The sequence below is a fragment of the Balaenoptera acutorostrata genome, chromosome 11 (genome assembly GCF_949987535.1).
Source record: "Balaenoptera acutorostrata chromosome 11, mBalAcu1.1, whole genome shotgun sequence".
Classification (NCBI taxonomy): Eukaryota; Metazoa; Chordata; class Mammalia; order Artiodactyla; family Balaenopteridae; genus Balaenoptera; species Balaenoptera acutorostrata.
This window is the reverse complement of record NC_080074.1, coordinates 35,262,173-35,282,784: the sequence shown is the minus strand read 5'-3', so window position 1 is coordinate 35,282,784 and position 20,612 is coordinate 35,262,173. Positions and strand designations below refer to the sequence as shown.

General features: G+C 34.1%; 1 protein-coding gene across 1 annotated transcript in view; it reads left to right on the top strand.

Moving 5' to 3' along the window:
- Positions 1–20,612, top strand: part of LRRIQ1 (leucine rich repeats and IQ motif containing 1) — a 184,738-nt gene that overhangs the window by 17,863 nt on the left and 146,263 nt on the right. The window contains exons 8-9 of the mRNA XM_007165929.3: positions 6,240–6,392; positions 8,711–8,861. Coding sequence (XP_007165991.3) covers positions 6,240–6,392; positions 8,711–8,861 — 304 coding nt within the window. The remainder of the gene's footprint in view (positions 1–6,239; positions 6,393–8,710; positions 8,862–20,612) is intronic.

The window sequence follows — 20,612 nt, the reverse complement described above, 5'->3', positions numbered from 1 at the left end:
CTCCCCCCTTCCCTCTCCCCACTGGTTACCACTAGTTTGTTCTCTATTTCTTGGCGTCTGCTTTTTTTTGTGTCCAAGAATTCTGTCTCTTAATCAGTGAAGTTGCTAATGAAATATTTCTCCTATTTGAGAGAGGTTGCACTTAAAAGATCTCCTCAATTAAAAGTATTCAGGTCATCTTCTCCTTCAGTGAAGCACTATGAAGAGCTTTGATTTGTCTTGAAACCTGTGTTCAAGGGCCCTATAGCCATTACTAGGTTTCCAAGAATGGAGGCATCTGGGAATGTAGAGCTGAATTAGAATAGGAAACTCCTAGCTTGATACTCAGGAGTTAGTTTGCTTTAGTCCTGGGCCACAACACCACCTAGTGGCTCCTTTCGGAAGGAAGTGGATTTCCTTGAGGTGGCTTTCACAAGTGCTGTGAAAGAAGGGCTTACAACAATGGAAGACTCTAGAATTTCTATATAGAAACAGAGTTATTTAGTCACTTGCTATATAAACATGCTACATCTATGCCTGAAATTTAAAGTCGTTGTCACCAAATGCTACTAATTTTCTATGTTTATGGAAACAGAGTTTCAATCAAAAATAAGACAGAAACTAACAAATGTGTAGAAAAACAGGAAAGAATATTTCAAATAGTGAAGTTCTAGAAAGGATTTAAGATTAAAATACATATGTTTATCTGGGGCCTGAAACTCAAATGTGTTTATAAAATTTATTTAGTTTCTTGATATAGGTAGATGCCTAGAAAAGGAAACATTAATACATATGCATTATTTGATTCATTCACTCAGCAAATATTCATCTGTCTAATATGATCAATCCATATTTATTGTTAGATTAAAGGGACAGAAACAAACCCCAGTCTTTGTCCTTATGGATCTGACTTTGGTAGACAAAAAGGCATTAAACAAATAAATACACATAAATACATTACTGAAGATTTTGATATTTGCTATAAGATTTCAGGGTATTCTGTGAGAGAACAACAAGAAGGTAGGATTTAAAGAGATCTCTGGGATGTGAAAAAGCAGTATAAAGAACAAGAACTACTTTGAAGTGTATTTTTTTTCCCTAGGCAATGTAGTTTTCATATCTATCAAACCTATAGAGTTACATATAAAATCTCTCAATAGCTCTTCTACTACATTTTTTTTCTTTGGCCATGTTATCTCTGGAATCATTCTTTTCCTACTTTACCTAAGATGTTGCTGCAGGCTTTCTGAATGGATGACATTAGATACTAACTCTTTCATTTTATTTAAAGTAATTTTCTTCATGAATAGCTATTTGGGCTAGGCATGAGTGACAGCTTCTTGCCTACAGTATTTGTTTCAATAGTTAGAGAAACCAGTAGTGCTCTTCTCTTGCGTTGTGGTTCTCTGTTTTGTCCAGTGAGAGGAGCACTGAGGAAGTTAAGATGCATGAACCTCTTTCTCCTTGGTGTTTCTTCTTCTGCCCACTCTGTTCCTTCTATGGAACTCTTGTCAATTTACATAAAGTGAGGATTAACCTTTTCTTATACTTGTTAGAGCAAGACCTTGCAAACTGTAATGTGTATACAGATCACCTGGGGATTTGTTAAATTGTTGATTCGGATTCTTTAGGTCTGGTGATCAACTGCAGGGTACTGCATTTTTACGGTGCCCCCGGGTGATGCTGTTGGTGCTGGTTCATGGACTAATTTGAGCAGCAATGTTCTAAAGGACCCTGTAATCCTTTGACTACTACTCAGACCACTATCTCAAACATTTAATTTTTCTTTGAAGCATCAAATATACAGTATAAACATGAAAATATAAGTGAATGTGCCATATAAGTGCTGAAGTGTTACAAAAACCATCTTGTAATGACTGTTTGCGAGGTGGTTTTTATTGTGGTGTCTTCATTCACCACTGCTACTGACCCATGAACTCACTCTCTTACTTTGATTTTCTATCTCTTAGCTTCACGTCTTTGTCATTATCTGCCACCTTTGTAAAGTCCTTCTGGAGTAAACCTTTAGAAGAGAAAAATTTATTCTTCTGGAATTTCACCCAGTAATCAATTCATTTTGCTTATGTTCCTCTCTCACTTTGAGCCTTCAGGACATGATTCAGGTCTGCCTCTTGTCCGTACTTCTTTTTTTTTTTTTTAATTTTATTTATTTATTTATTATTTTTGGCTGTGTTGGGTCTTCGTGTCTGTGCGAGGGCCCTCTCCAGTTGCGGCAAGCGGGGGCCACTCCCCATCGCGGTGCACGGGCCTCTCACCATCACGGCCTCTCCTGTCGCGGAGCACAGGCTCCAGACGTGCAGGCTCAGTAATTGTGGCTCACGGACCCAGCTGCTCCGCGGCATGTGGGATCCTCCCAGACCAGGGCTCGAACCCGCGTCCCCCGCATTGGCAGGCGGACTCCCAACCACTGCGCCACCAGGGAAGCCCCGTACTTCTTTATTTATTGCCAGACAAATAGTGGTTTTCATTACTTGACTGAGATGGATGAGTGGGAGGATGGATAAATGGATGGAAAAAGAAGTCCAACTGAATGTTAATCTTATCTCCATATTATTATCAGCTTCACAATTTAGCTAGGTTGTATTGATTAAAAATGAAATTAATACAAAAATTACTTGAGTGTAATTTAATAAAGTACTAACAATCCCTGTATCAAATAAGATCAGGGTTCTAATTTTATTTCTGCCATTTACTGGCTGTGTCACCTTGTGCAAAGTGTTTGGCCTTTCCCTTTCTGAGCCTCAGTTTTGTCTTCTGTAAACTGGGAAGAGCAATACCTACTTTATAGGATTGTTGACTTTTTAAAATACCGTATGTAGAGAATCTGGTCTTATGCTCCTAACATATATGATAGTCATTGTCAAATGTGGATCTCAAACATCTGAAGAGAAAGGCAAATGGATTTTTGAGGGCTGCTTAATAGCCTCTTTCATCAAATACGTTATAACATTGAAAATGCTGGATCATCTACTATATGGAATAATATCCCAAAAGCATATGATTGAAGAGAAGTGATTATTGACAACTAACATACTTTTCTTTTTCCTAGTTGAATGCTTTAACTAATTCATTTTTCTTTCATTTTGGGCATTTTGCTACTAATGGTAACTTGCCTTAAATAGGAACCACAAAAGAAGGGCACTAGCTTAAGGATTTTTTGCTATGGCTTTAAAACATGGCATGGATGATAACATTTTAGGGGCTGAATGTCTCACTTCATTCAAGGCAAATTGTAATTAACTGGTGTTGTGATGGCACATGATTTACTTGAAGTTATATTCTCATTCATTTAAGCCACTAATCATACCTCAGAGTCAATCTCTTTGCCGCTGATTTTTTGAACAATATTATTTCTCCAGGTTGAATAGATTTGAGATTGTGGCACTGAACATAAAGCAAAACAGTCATTGCTTTCATTACTTTTGTAATTACAGTTTACCATAGATGACTGACACTGCTTTGGTTGAACTCAAGAGTAACTGAGAGTGAACTCTATAAAAAATCTGTAGCTATTTTAGGTCATTTTATTTACCAAAACTGTCAAGGATTTGGGGAAATATAGACGATTAAGTGGAAAACTGATTTGTGATATTTTATCAAAATATAATGAATGAGTCATAGGTTTTCTATAGATGGAGTAGTTCATTTTCAAGTCATGAGAGCCCAAAAATATTAATCTTCCAAATATTTTTATATTACCCTTTGTAAGGGAATGAAACTATGAATGCTATATTTTAGTTTTGCCATAGAGCTAAAACAGTTTACTTGTTTAGTTATTTAAGAAGAATTTAGCGACCATCCACTATGCCCCAGTTGCTCTTTTATCAGGCTGACCATGCAGTAATGAACACCTGTGAGTACTAATTCTATTTGACCTTAATTTTTAGAGCATAAGGCAGTTCTATTTATGTGATTATTGTCATGCATGTATCAAAATGATTAATGTAAAAGTTTATTTGATCTCATATGTTTGGAAAAAACTAGAGTGCAGTAGAGAATAAATTGCTATATCATAAGGAAAAATTTTAAATGTTTAATCAAAGGGAGGAGGAAGTACCATGAAATACCTCATATTCACAAGTAGACACCATCAACAAGGATACTGCAGCAGCTGTCACTCCTGTACTGTAATTAAATTAGAGAGGTTGCCACATTATAACTAGAACTTAATTGTGCTTATATAGTTGATTGTAAGCAGCATATTATTAAATCAGGCAGGATAATGTAAATTATAAGGTAGAGCAGCATTTGTTACTATAAAGCTGCAGCTGTAGGGTTTTCAGTTTTTAAGTGCTCAGTTCTAAATAATGTGTTCAGTTTTTTAGTATAGAGCCAGTTTTCCAGTTACAGAATTTATAGTATCTCTTTGTGGACAAATTAAGTGGGCATCACACAGCAGTTATCCTGACACAAGTAGATTAATATTTTTCTTTCTGAAAAATTATAAAAAAGAAATTTGTTTCAAAAGTTGTTTTACATTATGAGTAATTGAGAAATGCCTAAAATCATTATGAAACTAGAAACATTTATTCACCCAAAGTTTTAAAAATAATCAGTTATTGCTTTTGCTACTTAAAGCAAGGAGTAGACTAATCCCTTCTGTCTCCATGAACATATGGTCTTCCCATTTACTTACATAAATATGTAAATGTAAAACTTTAATGCACAGGAAATATTTCACATGAAGAGGAGTTACTGCACTTAAGAATTTTATACTTTTTCCAGGTTTTTTGAAGTAATAATGCTTTCAATTTCAATAAAACATTTAAAAAATTTCTTTTGAGTAAGACATACGCTAGTATGATATATATTATAAAGCTAATCATTTTAAACAATCACTTTTGTTATTTATTTATTTATGGCTGTGTTGGGTCTTCGTTTCTGTGTGAGGGCTTTCTCTAGTTGCGGCAAGCGGGGGCCACTCTTCATCGCGGTGCGCGGGCCTCTCATTATCGCGGCCTCTCTTGTTGCGGAGCACAGGCTCCAGACGCGCAGGCTCAGCAGTTGTGGCTCACGGGCCCAGCCGCTCCGCGGCATGTGGGATCCTCCCAGACCAGGGCTCGAACCCGCGTCCCCTGCATTAGCAGGCAGACTCTCAACCACTGCGCCACCAGGGAAACCCGCTAATCATTTTAGAATTGTTATTCAGTACATGGGAAACCTGGCCTTAGGACTTGTGACGTGGCAGTATGAAAGTATTTTTACTATAAAGCAGTTTAGCTTATATAGTTATTTCAGTGCACGGACTCAATTATGGTGAAGAACCAACATATTATTACATTATTACTGTGCCAATTTTACTTAGGTGAGAGCTCTTGAGTTTAATAAATGGAGTGCTTTTCAGTAATCTCAAAATATTTCTATCTGACATATTCTTGTAGAACTCTAAGTGTAGTCCTTAATATGCATACCATAAAGTTGAATACATTCTTTGATATTGAATTTTCTTTAGTTGAAAAGACTTAAAAAGAGAAAAGTGCCTTAGGAAAAAAGGAAGTATTGAGTCCACAGTAATATCTCAATAATAAGAAATGTTGTAAATGTATGTTAAGAACTATTCATGATTTTTTATACTGCAGATTCTATATGCGCTGGGTATATTACATTATTCAGTAGTACGGAATGATTCATACCTTTATAACACAGAAGACATAATAGAATGCTGTTTTTATTGCATGGTTCAATTATTATTGCATGCTTCTACTTATTACAGGTTCTATAATATCTCTTCTCAGTTAAACTTGCTTTTTTTTTGGAAGATAGCTAAGGTATTCTAGTTGAAGCATGGCAGGTTGGATATAAAATCTATCCCCTGACCTGTTGTGGCTCTGGTACTATCCAGGTATCCCTAAGATACTGTCAAACACAGATCTTAAACATTTATATAGTGCAATCCTGAAAATAATGCCAAGGGACATGAAAAACAAGGAAAATGAATTTGGTGAAAAATCAAGGAGTGAACTAATAAATGATTACATTATTATTGCTTCTATGCATATTAGTTTTGAACTTGAATTGGTCATGAATGACTGCATTATTTTGTCTTTCTATGAGGGGAACAAAATTGGCAAAATGGCCAGATAGCTTAAATGAAATTGAGTTGTTAATAAATGTAGGTTTCAATATATAGCATTACTTTTTTTAAATGAAGTTTTTAAAACAATTTTGCAAGGCTAGTATAGTTTATACTCATTATAGTTAGATAATGTTATGTGTTCCAATTTTCTTGAATTCTCTAGGTTACAACAGTAACATTTCAAGATTTGCCAGGTTGTAGTCTCTCCACACTGGCAGAGTGTACAAATCTTCAGTTTCTGTCTCTTCGGCGCTGTGGATTAACCTCTTTGCACAGCCTGAGTAACTGCAAAAAGTTAAAGTACATTGATGCACAGGTATGTCCTATGTTCTCAATATTTATTTTATAATAAAATATAAAGTGGAGTAAGGTGTAATTCAGGTGTACATTTTAAGAAATGACAATTTTGAAGAAACATTTACTAAAGTAACCTATAACTCAGGGTCTAAAAGAGATCAAGGGCCAAAATTTGTGAGAACCATACAGGGAAGGTGATTAGATGGTATGACCTGGAAATTATCTCTACTTGCAGATGATATAGTTATTGTTTTGTTACTTTTTGCTGCATAACAAATGACCACATTATTTAGTTAATTAAAAACAGCAACCACTTTATTTACTCACAGTTCTGTGGGCCATGAATTGAGGCCAGACTTATCTGGGCATTTCATCTGCTTCATACCGTGTTGCCTGCGTCTCTTATGTAATTTGCAGCTGGGGCTGGAATGTCCAAAATGCCTTCTTTTACATGTCTGGTGCCTTGGGAGTTTGGAATTTCTCTCTCTCTCTCTCTCTCTGTGCTTTCTTGGGAATCTTAAAAGGGCGAGCTTTCCAAAAAGACAAGCTTCAATATGAAGTGCTTATCAAGCATCTGCTGGCATCATGCTAGCTTGTGTTCTATTGGCTGAGCTTTCAGTTCATGTGGGAGGGGAATATGTGGATGTGTGAATATTGGGTTGTGAGGTTTATTGGAACTGCTTACAAAGTAACAATCTCCTGCAGTCTGCCCCCTGGCTCCTAATGAGTCACATCGTTCCTGTATGCAAAAGGACTCATGTCCCAAAGACCCCAAAGTCTCATTAACTCATGGCATCAGACTCAGACTTGAGCACAGAATCTTCTCATCTAAATCAGATCCAAGTGGAGATGATCTGCTCAGAGAAAGTTCTTTCAACTCAGAGATCTATGAAGTTAAAGGAAAAGTTGTCTTCCCTCCCTCCCCCACACCCACATACAGTGGTGAGACAGGACTTGATTAATTACAAGAGTTGTTACCATTCAATATGGGAGAAAAGAAGAAGCTCATGGCAGTCCCTGGTCCATAGCTAAGAAACTACCATCAGTTATTAATAAGGACTTGGTTCTGCTCCATGGGAATCGGTCTCTGTGACTCTTGGTTCAGCCCACTAGGCTTTTAACTCCATTCTCAAGACATACTTTCTTTTTTTTTTTTCCCCCATTTATTTATTTATTTATTTATTTTTGGCTGTGTTGGTTCTTCATTGCTGAGTGTGGGCTTTCTCTAGTTGCGGAGAGCAGGGGCTACTCTTCATTGTGGTGTGCGGGCTTCTCATTGCAGTGGCTTCTCATTGTGGAGCACGGGCTCTAGGTGCGTGGGCTTCAGTAGTTGCAACACACATGCTCAGTAGTTGTGGCTCGCGGGCTCTAGAGCACAGGCTCAGTACTTGTGATGCACGGGCTTAGTTGCTCTGTGGCATGTGGGATCTTCCCGGATGCTCGAACCCACGTCCCCTGCATTGGCAGGTGGATTCTTAACCACTGCACCACCAGGGAATCCCCAAAGGCATACTTTCTTTTCCATAAGAAGTGCCCTGTTTTGCAGCTGAGAATTTTTCTCAATGTTTCTTTCTCGTAGAAGATTGGGGGGGTGGTGTGCTAGAGTTTTATTTTTATTTTAGATTATATTATTTTCAATTCAAACTGACTGTGCTTCCACCAATATGATTTTCTTTTCAAACTTTGTGTTTCCTATGCTTCTTATTAAGTTTACTCCATTAGACAAAGGCTATATTCATATTTTTGAGAAGGATACTGTAGGACTACACCATTAAGATTCTTAGAAGCCCATTTATCTTTCTGAAATCTTAAAAGAAGAGAATTGCTGTTGCATCCGTGACATAATGATCTTGACATTGAGACCAATATTATGTATTGCAGAGATGTGTATGTTTAGTAAAAGTATAAATCTATACATGAGATATATACCTAATTCATGGTATTGGTATTCTTTGGAGGGAAAGATAGCAAAAGGGACTGAGGAAGGGAAATGGGGAGATTTCAAAATTTTCCATGTTTGGTTTCTTTAAAATAAGTTTTTTAGCAACTATGACCAAATGCTCACTCTTGTTCATTTAGATAGTTTGAAATATTTTGTTATATGATCCTCTGTGTTTTCTAGATTTTAAAAGATTATTAATAAATACAAAATCATTTATTTGGTTACTTAGTATTTTCATCTAGATAGTATAACACTCTACATAGTTATCTTAAAAGTTAGGGATTCAGATATTCATTTAAAGATCATATATCTCATCTTCCCTCTTTTTGCAAGCTTTAAATGTTTCATTAATTATCCATTGAAATAAAACTAATTACATTTGTTCTTTGTTTTAGGAAAACAATATTGAGACTATCAACTGTGAAAATTTGGAAAATCTCTGTGTTGTTCTTCTTAATAAAAATCAACTGGCTTCTTTCCATGGTTTGGATGGCTGCACTAATATCCAAAATCTTGAACTTTCACATAATAAAATCACTCGAATTGGTGAGAACGGTGGAATTTAAATATATTGACATTTATTTCTCATTATTATATTTTGTTTCATTTATTCATTTTTGAGAATAGGCCACCATCTCTAATTTGCTTATTTTATCCAAGCCATACTTATTTAATCTTTTATCCAGATTTATGAAGGAAACAAAATTAGTTTTAATATATATAAAAGGAATATGCTCCCACCACTGGCAAATGGGTGGTTGTTAGTAGCTCCTTAAATTAGTATATTCACCTCCCTATTCCTTTTCTTATAACCAACAGTGATCTGAACTCTACTGAAGAATATAATACCCTAGTTTGTTGCCATCATATTTTTATGGACCCTATGCTTTCTATACTTCTCAGCAACTGTCATAACTGTTTCCTGGTATGACACTACTCTCCTTACCTACATACATCACTTGTACTAACCTTTCCTTCTTTAGGTAAGGCTACTAATACCACATAAGAGAAAGAGTTTATCAGTTTGAATCTCCCTAATCATCTTTGTCTCTCCATCTGTCTGTCTGTATATCTATATATCAATAGCGTTTCCATCCTTATTCTTTGTAATCCATAAAATTCAGTGATGAAAATGTCTTTTCTTATTTAAGACCAGCCTTTCTATTTTCCGTAAATATACCTGTCATTCTCCTCTGGTACCTTCCTCCATCATTTATCACCTTTCTCATGTCAGATTCTTCCTCTTGCCGTCCATTGCCTCATCTCTCTTCCTCTTGTTGTCAAGTCTTGTGAAAGAGTGTTCTGTTCTTGCTCTCACTTCTTACTACCCAACTTCCCTCTTCTGCCCACTGAAATTCAGCTTCAACTCACTTCTATACATTTCCAGTGTGGTAAGTCTAAAATAAAAATCTCATGTTTTTTAATACCTGGCTTAAAATTCTGTTTGTTTGGTTTTTTTTTTAAATTTAACTTGTGAGATTCCCAAGGGACTTGATAAGGGCTTAAATGATGGTTAATCAATAATCAATGATTGGCAAAAAATAATGAACTAGATAAAAACATTACTGTGGTATACTACTAATGGCTTAAATTATTGGACCCCCAGAAGGTACATTCTTTCCACCTTCTCCATCCTATGGTGGTTAGGAAATGTGATCTGGACTGAAATATCACGAAATGAGATGGGAACAGGTGGAGGAGTAGAAGTAAGCCTGCTTTCTGTGTTTAGACCTGGTTCTACCTATGCCTTCTTGATATTAATTTTATTTGTTTGCCTATATAATATTTTGTTTTTTCTTTCATTTTTTTATTGTTGAACATTTCAAACATTTACAAAATGAATTCATGGAGATTCCATATACTATATTCAACATTTGGTCCATCATTACTGTTTTGTTCTTTATTGTATTTTTTCTTTTTTAAAACAAATCCCCAAATCATAAAGTTTCATCCTTTCATACCTCAGGAGATGGTTTTTAATAATATGGTCCTTTCTTACTTAACTACAATGCATTGTGTTGCCTAATAAAATTAATAGTGATTCCTTCTATCAACTGATAATCCATAATCCAAATTTCCTTATTTTCTTAAAATTATCAGGGTTTGTTTGAATCATAACACAAACAATGACCACATATTACATTTACATAGGTGTCTGAAGTCCTATCTAATCTGTAGTAGACCTTCCACTTTTTTTCCTCCATGCCATTGATTTGTTGCAAAACCTATGTTAATTGTCCTATACAGTGTCCCACATTTTGGGTTTATCCATTTACTTCTCTTTAGTGTATTAAAATTGTTTCACTATGCCTATAAATATTTCATGTCCTGTAAATGAAAGCTAGTGCAACAGGCTTGAGTTAATTAAAATTTAGTCTTTTTTGGCAGGAATTTTTCATAGGGGTTGCTCTGTGCTTCGTATTGCCTTACGTCAGGAGTCATACAGTGATTATTTGCTTTTAATGATGCTACAGTTGCATGTTGGGTATGTGAGTGATAGCCTAAACGTTCCATTATAAAGTTTCCCACAAACCTTTTATCTAATGCTTTCATCCATTGATTAATGTGGCCTGAATCAATTAATGCAGTGGGGGATACAAAAAATGAGTTTTCTAATTTGAACATTCCTTCCACATTTTTAAAACTGGAATCATTTATTTAATAACTATTTGGTTACCTTGGAGTCATTCGTAGAGGAAAGACAGGAATAAATGCCTACCTTTATATTGATAGACTTTTACAGTAAGGTCATTACTTTCAGTGGTGTCAAATGAATTTTCTTTGTTTCATTTATTTTGTTTTGCTTTTGCACTTTTCTCTCTCTCCCTGCTCTTCTCTCTTTCTTAGTGTTCTTATGAACTCATAGAATTTTATAATATAGAATATTTCAGTCTCTTTTCTTATTATACTGCTTGATACTCAAATTGTCCAGTCCTGTGAATTTGATTGAAGATATCAAATATTGATATCTCCAAATTTACTTTTTGAACTTTATAGTTGTGTTATTTTCTCTTCCACTGTAGTCCTTGGTTGATACCCAAACTAACATAACTATTTGCTATGGATTATAATAGCCATAAAATAGTTTCAAAACAACAATGCCAGTATTAGAAGCATTTTAGAAGTATTTAGAAGACAACTTCTAAATTAATTTTGAGATTTTTTTTTGCATTTCTTTTGGCCCTTACACTTTGTCCCCCAAAGTGATGTGCTCACTTGAAGTATTTTATCTTTGTGATTATGTTATGAATTTGAAATATAATTAGTTCACTTTTCCCTTTGATTCAGTTTTATTTTTGAGATGTAAGACAGATATATGTTTCTACAGACTACATTTAAGAAGACTCAAAGAGATTGTGCTTTCATCCTTTTTCATTTCACTGTTATCCCATCTACTTTTAAATACAGATATTTATGTATATATGTGTATAATACATGTATATCACATATGTGATATATGTGTGTTTGTAAATATACATACATATACATATATCTAAGAAATATATGTATATATGCTAATTCTTTCACAAAATATAGAATATTTTAAGTACTGTTCTTTATCTTGCTCTTTTTCATTTTACAACATATATGGAGTTCATAGCATTCTTTTTCTATGGCTTGATAGTATTCAGTTGTGTGTATGCACTACAGTTTATTCCACTGGTCCCTGGTTGATGGACAATGGATGGTTTACAATCTTCCACACTGCCATCATGACTAACCTGATACCTATGTCATTTCATACTTTATCAGATATATCTTTAGGTTAGTTTCCTGATATATATATACTTTGGGGGGGGGACAAAGGACATCTTTAATCTAGGAAGATACTGCCAGACACACTTTATGTGGGTTGTACCACTTTGCACTCCTACCATTAATACATGTTAATGGCAGAGTTTTTTGTTTTTTGTTTTTTTTGCTTTTCTTCTGTTTATTATGTTGTTCTTTTCTATTTTTAAGTTAAATTTGTAATTTAATTATTTATCATTTTTCACTCTTGTTGACATAAGTACTTAAGTCTATACATTTTACTCTGAGCAGTGCTTATTCTGTAACTTCTGAATAAGGTATAGGTATTTTTGTCTGTTCTACAATTATATGATGTATTTTATCTTTTAACTAAAATTTTAAATTTCCATATGGGAAGGCCATTTTTGTTGTTATTTTTTCTAGTTTTATTGCATTACAGTCAGAGAATTATTTTTGTGCCATATCTGCTTTTTGAAACTTGTGGTTTTCTAATATGTGGTTAATTTTCAGGAATGTTTCATGTGCACTTGAAAAGAAGGTTGTTTTTTGTTGGAATATAAAGTATATATTTTCATCTTTAAGATCTACATTAGTGATCTTTTATTTTAGGTCTTAAATGTGTACGTGATTTACCTTGGACTGAAGGAGTTGAGCTAGATTGAATGTATCTGTTCTTTTTTTTTTTTAACATCTTTATTGGAGTATAATTGCTTTACAATGGTGTGTTAGTTTCTGCTTTATAACAAAGTGAATCAGTTATACATATACATATGTTCCCATATCTCTTCCCTCTTGTGTCTCCCTCCCTCCCACCCTCCTTATCCCACCCCTCTAGGTGGTCACAAAGCACCGAGCTGTGTATCTGTTCTTAATCAGCCTATTTCTTTGTGTACATCCTTTTGTTTCTGCGTTATGAATGTTGTTCCATGCTGTTATACAGATATTCTTAACTGTGTTATCTTTATTGTGAATTTCAGCCTTGAAAATTTTAAGTTCCTTTCTTTGTCTCTTTAATGCTTTTGTGACTGAATTCTACCTTGTCTTACATGGTTTCATTTTGTTTGTATTTGCCTAATCTAAAAAAACTTTTTAACATTTCTGAATCACTTTGTTTAGGTATGTACTTGTATACAGCATGGATTTGGGTTTTATTTTTTGATCCAAGCTTAAATGTTTTTCTCTCATATAGACCATGGCCATTTGCATTTATTAATTTAATTCATATACTTGGTCTAAGTACTGTCATCCCACTCAGGATGATGCTCTCTCTTTCTGGAGGGAGGCCTTGTTGGTAATAAATGGGTTCTTCCACCCCTGGGACACCTCCAGTTTTTACTTATCCGTTCAGTTTCTGTAGGATTTCCTCTGTACGAGTGTCAATTCAGCCTGGATTGTGTTGATCCTGGATACTTATTATCCCACTTAGAAAGATATTTAGCTTGTGATTTCTTTATCTCCCATTTGCAATGGAAGGATAGGTTGTGGGTATTTTGATTTCTTTGCTGCACTTTATGAATTTCTGGAGGAGGTTTGGGGAGAATTGGATCTAATCAGTCACCATCAACTCCTTTTTTAAAATATAAATTTATTTATTTATTTATTTATTTTTGGCTGTGTTGGGTCTTCATTGCTGTGCGCGGGCTTTCTCTAGTTGCGGTGAGCGGGGGCTACTCTTTGTTGCAGGTGCGCGGGTTTCTCATTGCGGTGGCTTCTCTTGTTGCGGAGCATGGGCTCTAGGCACGTGGGCTTCATTAACTGTGGCACGCGGGCTCAGTAGTTGTGTCTTGCAGGCTCTAGAGCACAGGCTCAGTAGTTGTGGTGCACAGGCTTAGTTGCTCCGTGGCATGTGAGATCTTCCCGGACCAGGACTCGAACCCGTGTCCCCTGCCCTGGCAGGTGGATTCTTAACCACTGCACCACCAGGGAAGTTCCCATTTTTTTTTTTTTAATATGGGAAAAATATAGTGGTTTTCACAAAGCAAGCTTTTGTTTTGCAAACATTTCAAGGCATAATTTCTAAAATGTAATGTATAATGTTCTTTAATATGTTTATTTGTCTATGTGTCTGTGCTGCCTGCTTTGGGACCACTCATGACTTCTCCCATATGGAAATACTGATACTTTTGATACAAAGTTTTTATTTAAAATTTTAATTTAAAATACATACAGAAATAATTTTGTTGTTGTTGGAATGAAGGCAAGTGCACTGATAATGTATGTTACTTTATTGGTACTCACTGAAGCAAGCTTGAAAAAAAAGAAAAAGGCTGTTTGTAAGAAGAGATGCTTGAACTCCCATTCACTTCATTTTCATTGCCAACAGTGCTGTATGGGATTTTTGTAGTCAGCGGATTTCCTGGGATAGTATATCTGCAAGACTTATGTGAAAACTGCCATGTTATTAATTGATGTACCTGAGGTATCTCTATGTAGTACACTCTCAGCAAACAAGGTAAAAGACATCTTTGCTGTCTGTTGGGTACAATGAAAACACTGTATTTATTGAGTGTGAGAAGAGTATACATGGGAAAGTAGATTTTCTGAAGACCAGTTGGAGTCTGTTTTTCATCTTCAGAAACTGCTTACAGAGATTCTGGTTGAGTTAAGTGAAAAGCATAGATTTTGTCTTTCAATGATATATTGATGCTAAGAACTCTTATGAAGGGGCACAAAGATAGATTTGTGTTTATAAGTTAGTAAGTCACTATTCCATGCTATAATATTTCTTAAGGAGGTGAAATAAAATTGGAAGCAATACCAAATATTCTACATTTGTAGTTTTGAGTTTAATTTGTTCCTAATTCTAACTAAGCTATATTATTGCAGTAGTTAATTCGCAATGTTAACTCTAATTACTCTTTTTATTAGAAAACATTAGTGTACATTTTTTACTTTCTTTGCATTTAGTGACTGAAAATAGCAACTCTATCACTCTCTTTAAGGCACTTTATTTGAAATAATTTGCTGAATGTTTTCCATTCTAATTAAACTGGTTAACTGTAGAAATAGAAACACAATGTGAAATATACTCTTTTAAAGTAATAGTTTAAAATTTAATTCTATAAATTGAAAGTTACAAAGTTAGTTCTTTAGTGTTTAAACATATTGTGTGCTGTGACTATAGAAAGAAATGGTCTTAATTATTATTATTAATCATAACTGAAATATTAATTTAAAATATAATTCAAAATGATATCCTTAAGATGTATTACATATTGAGGTACAGATTATTTTCTGGTCAAATGTAGCAAAAAATAAACTATTATATCGGGCATATATGGTCATATAAATTTTGTAGTCATTTAAAGAATACTTTATATGTTTTTATATTATTTTCTATAATTGGTTCTATTTTGGCAGCAAGTTTTTGACTATAGAGTATTTTTACTTGACCTGGCATTATTCTTGCATGTTTTGAACGCACAAGATAATTGCTTTAAGCTCTTTAAATTCACTTCAGGTTGATGATTTTAAAGATGGATTTATTTTAATTGGAAAAGAGATTTTATTATAATTTTTAATTTTTAATGTTCTTTTCCCTGAAGTTACACGAACCTTTATCTTTTATAACTCACTCACACCCACTTTAATTTGGGTGAATTTCAGTTTAAATTTTAGGGTTTGTTATCTTCGTTATATTTCTTGCTTTCTTTTGCCTGAAATTTCCCATGAGTAAATTTCAGGCAAAATTGGTAAGACATTTTTTTTTATATAAGTAATGTGGAGAAAACTTTTCTTAAATGAATGTTGCCACAGTGTTCATTAAAATTTATAAACTTTACCTATGGGGAATCTTTCATATTTTGAGTTAGTATTTTTGCTTTAGTTTTTTAATGAATAGCCAAAGCAAATGAAAAATAGGTGATTTGTAAGTTATAATCTAGTTTTCTTTTTTCCTCCCAAAACATACTGAATTTTATTGACTTTCTAGCAGAAACATTTTAAAACTAAACTAATTTTTAAAATCCATGCTGCATGACCAAAGTGTTTATAGAAAAAATACAACTTAAGTATAATAAATATAGTAATAGATAACTTTTTTTTACCACCAGGCATTTCATGTGCTTTATACATATTAACTCATTTTATTTTCACATAAGTGTTATTAGTTAGGTACTATTTAATCTTTTTTTTTTTTCCAGATAAGAAAGCTGAAACATAGAAAGTTTAAGTAAGTTGTCTAAAATCACACCGTTAGTTAATGATAGAGCCAGGATTTGAAACTCAGCAGTCTATCCTGGTACCAATTTTTTAATCGATTCATTCTATTGCCTCTCTCATAAATACACATTTAATATTTGAGATTATTACTGTTTTGTTACACCGTATTACAGAGTCTTTATGCTGAAAAATATATAATGATTTTAAGGTTTATTCATTAATAAATTTATTAATGAGCCAATTTATTAAGCATCTACTATGTAGAAGCACTTTTCCAGGCACTAGAACACAGCACTGGAATATTGCTGAGGATGCAGCAATAAACAAAATAAATGACTATCCTGACTTCCACTGAGATTATCCTACTGATAGATATTGATACAGAGAGAAAGAGAAAAAGAGTAAATTGCCATGTTTCCTTTATTGACTATTGGGTAAAAATGAAAATAAGTATGATGTTAATGTCTTTAATGCCAGCAATTTATAAATCATTAATTTATAAATACAGCCCTAGAAAATATTATTGTAAATAGTTAGAGATACTAGGAGATGTTTTTTCTGGTGCTTTGTTTTCAGATAATACTGCTTTCTGGAAAAGTGAAACTAGTATTCTAAGTATGAAAGGTATTGAATAATTCAAAATTTTCACATAGGCTTGATTACTATGTCGTGGCTCATAGGGGAAATGTGCCTGGATTAATTCTTGCTGCCAAATGTTGTCATTGGAACATTAGAAAAAATAATGAAGTAAAATAAGATAAAGCTGTAGATATTTTGCTTGCAGAAATGTTTTTCATTATATACTTAGTGAATTCTTTGGATTCCACTAGATGGTGCTAGCTTACTCTTTAGTTTTGAAATGCAACACAATGCCTAGAACAAAGCTGAAAGGGATTTTGCAGATCTGCCAGTCTAGGCTTCTTAGTTTACAGATGGAAAAACAGACCCACATAGTTTTCATCTAACTCCTGTCAGAGGTGGGGCTAGAATCCACATTTCCTGATTCCTGTTTCAGTATTCTTTTTTCCGTACAACCTGTATGATCCTGAAGGACTTTTGTATTGAAATTGAAAATCTCAAGTGTAACTCAGCATATTTGTACGTAACTGTCAAACATAGCAATCATTGAGCAGCTAAAGGAGGTAGACCTTTACCAAACACTTTTTTAGTGAAAACCTCCAGCCTAATTCAACATCTTTAGTATTGCTGTGCCTTACAGGAGAGTTTTTTTCCCCTGTGGCAGGAATGTTTTATTAGACCATTGGCTCATTTCTGTGGGAAGAATTCTTTGAAATAGATATTTGTAGCAAGTATAGCCAAATGCTAATTTTGCCATGGGCAATGGCCTTTTGAGGGATAAACATAGTTGGCTTCAATTTTATTTTGTGGGACCTAGGAAACTTTTAAAGGGCTAATAAAGAATATATTGAAGCAGTAAACTCAAGAATATTTAAGCAATCCTTTATATTTATTATATTTAAGCCCTTTGAAAGAGACTCTTGAATATTTTTGTGGTTATTATTTGTTTTGTTTTGGATGGGTAGTAGAAGAAATAACAGAAATTTTTACAGGGAGAGAATTATTTTCTTAGAGATGTTGAGGAAGTAATGATGTTCTAACATAAGTCTTGCTGTAAGTCTGTTTTGCTCAGTTCTCATCCTTTATTTGACAGCGAAGAATTTCTAAGATTAAAAGAAGAAGGGGGGCAATTTATTCTAACTTCCTTCCCACCTAGATTCCTCCTTTTGATCCAATGCACTGACTGGATCAAATTACTGCTTAATCAGTTGTGTATAGACTTTTCTGAGTATGTATTAATATCCTATTCCTTCTTCAAGGTTTAGCTCAAACATATCTCTTTGAAGCCTTATTTGGTCACCACAGTTACAGTTTTTTAACTCCTTGTTTTTATGAGGATAATTGTTAGGAAACAATAACTATCATTTTTAGTACCCAACATGTGAAAGTGTTGTAAATGCTACTTTAAAATATTATTTTTAATCCTCCCAATAATGTGAAATCAGGCCCACTCCACAAAAAGGGAACAAAGGATCAGAGTAGTTAAGTAACTTGCTTATAGTCATATAGCTAGTTTTCGAATAGGCATGTGTTACTGAAATTCAGGACTGCCTGCCTCAGAGCCTATTCATTATTGATTATGCAATACTGCCTGTTGATTAAGTGGAGCACTTGTCATGTTAGCAGAGTCCTGGAGAAAAAGTTATATACGTGACTCCCATGATGTTTGTAGATTGTAGATCATCATTCTCATAGCTTTTTTTTGTTTTTCTTTTTAAGTTAAATATTTTTGAGGCCATGATATTTGGTGCACACAAATTTATAACTGTTATATGTTTCTGTTAAATTGACCAATTTTATCATTTTTAAATGTCACTTTTCAACTGTATTAAAAGTTTTCTGCCTTAGTCTTCTGTGTCTGACATAATCAAACCAGCTTTTTTTTGGACTCAGGACCTTTCTAACACTCTTAAAAATTATTGCAGACCTCCTTCAGACAGCTTTCATTTATGTGGGTTATATCTATCAATATTTACTGCATTAGGAAAAAACAGAGAAAATTTTTGTATTCATTCAAAGTTTAAGATAATAAAGCCTTTGCATTCATAACAGTTTTAGAATAATAACTGTATTTTTTAAACAAAAAGATATAGTGAGAAAAGGTTCATTGTTACACATATTTGCAAATCTCTTTAATGTCTAGCTTAACACGAGACAGCTGGATTTCCGTATTTCCTTCTGCGTTCAATTTACTACAATATCACACCTCATGTAGTTCTCTGGATAACTCCACCCTACACTCTTGAGCAAATGGGAGTGGAAAAGGCAAATAACCTCTTAGAATTATTATGAAAGTAGTTTTGACTCCATGGAACCTTTAAAGGTATCTCAGGATGGGGACACTGGCCCACACTTTGAGAATTACTGTTTTAATGTTTACATAATACATCTTTTTCTGTCCTTTTACTTACAATATTTCTACAAGTTCTATTTTTGGAATTTTTGTAATGTAACATAAAAATTTGTTGTTTTTTTCTTGTTTTATCTAGGCTGCCTGACAAATTCAAGCTTTGATTTGTAAACTTTAGTCCCTAATAATTAAGTGTAATCAATAAAGTTCAATTATTGACATATTTGAGTTTAAAATTACTCTCTTACTATTTGATTCTATTTGTTCTTGTTCTTTTTTTTTTTTTTTTCTCTTGCCTTCTTTTGCTTTGGTTGAGATTTTAAATGATTCCATTTTTCTTTTCTATCATATTACCATTTTTATATTATTTTACTATCCTTTTGGTTCACTATAGATATTACATCATGCCTTCTTTATTTACCAAATCTAAGTTTATTTAGCACTTTCCTCTCTTTTCTTTTTTCTTTTTTTAACATCTTTATTGGAGTATAATTGCTTTACAATGTTGTGTTAGTTTCTGCTGTATAACAAAGTGAATCAGCTATATGTATATATATATATCCCTATATCCCCTCCCACTTGTGTCTCCCTCCCACCCTCCCTATCCCACCCCTTTAGGTGGTCACAAAGCACCGAGCTGATCTCCCTGTGCTATGCAGCTGCTTCCCACTAGCTAGCTATTTTACATTTGGTAGTGTATATATGTCAGTGCTACTCTCTCACTTCATCCCAGTTTACCCTTCCCCCTCCCCGTGTCCTCAAGTCCATTCTCTACTCCTGCGTCTTTTTTCCCGTCCTGCCCCTAGGTTCATCAGAACCATTTTTTTTTTAGATTCCATATATATGTGTTCGCATACGGTATTTGTTTTTCTCTTTCTGACTGACTTCACTCTGTATGACAGACTCTAACTCCATCCACCTCACTACAAATAACTCAATTTTGTTTCTTCTTATGGCTGAGTAATATTTCCTTGTATATATGTGCCACTTCTTTATCCATTCATCTGTCGATGGACACTTAGGTTGCTTCCATGTCTGGCTATTGTAAATAGTGCTGCAATGAACATTGTGGTACATGGCTCTTTTTGAATTATGGTTTTCTCAGGGTATATGCCCAGTAGTGGGATTGCTGGGTCGTATGGTAGTTCTATTTTTAGTTTTTTAAGGAACCTCTATACTGTTCTCCATAGTGGCTGTATCAATTTACATTCCCACCAACAGTAGCACTTTCCTCTCTTTTCCAAGGCAATTCTAGGGTCTTAGAAAACTTAAACTTTATTTACTCCCTCCCAACTTAATGTGCTATTGTTGTTGAGTATTTTAACTCTGCACGTGTATATATGTATCTATATGTGTGTTTCAAATGCCTTAAGACATTATTATTTTATAAAGTCAATATCATTTGGATTGATCCATTTCTTAAACCTTTCCATTGATCTTTATTCTACCTTTCA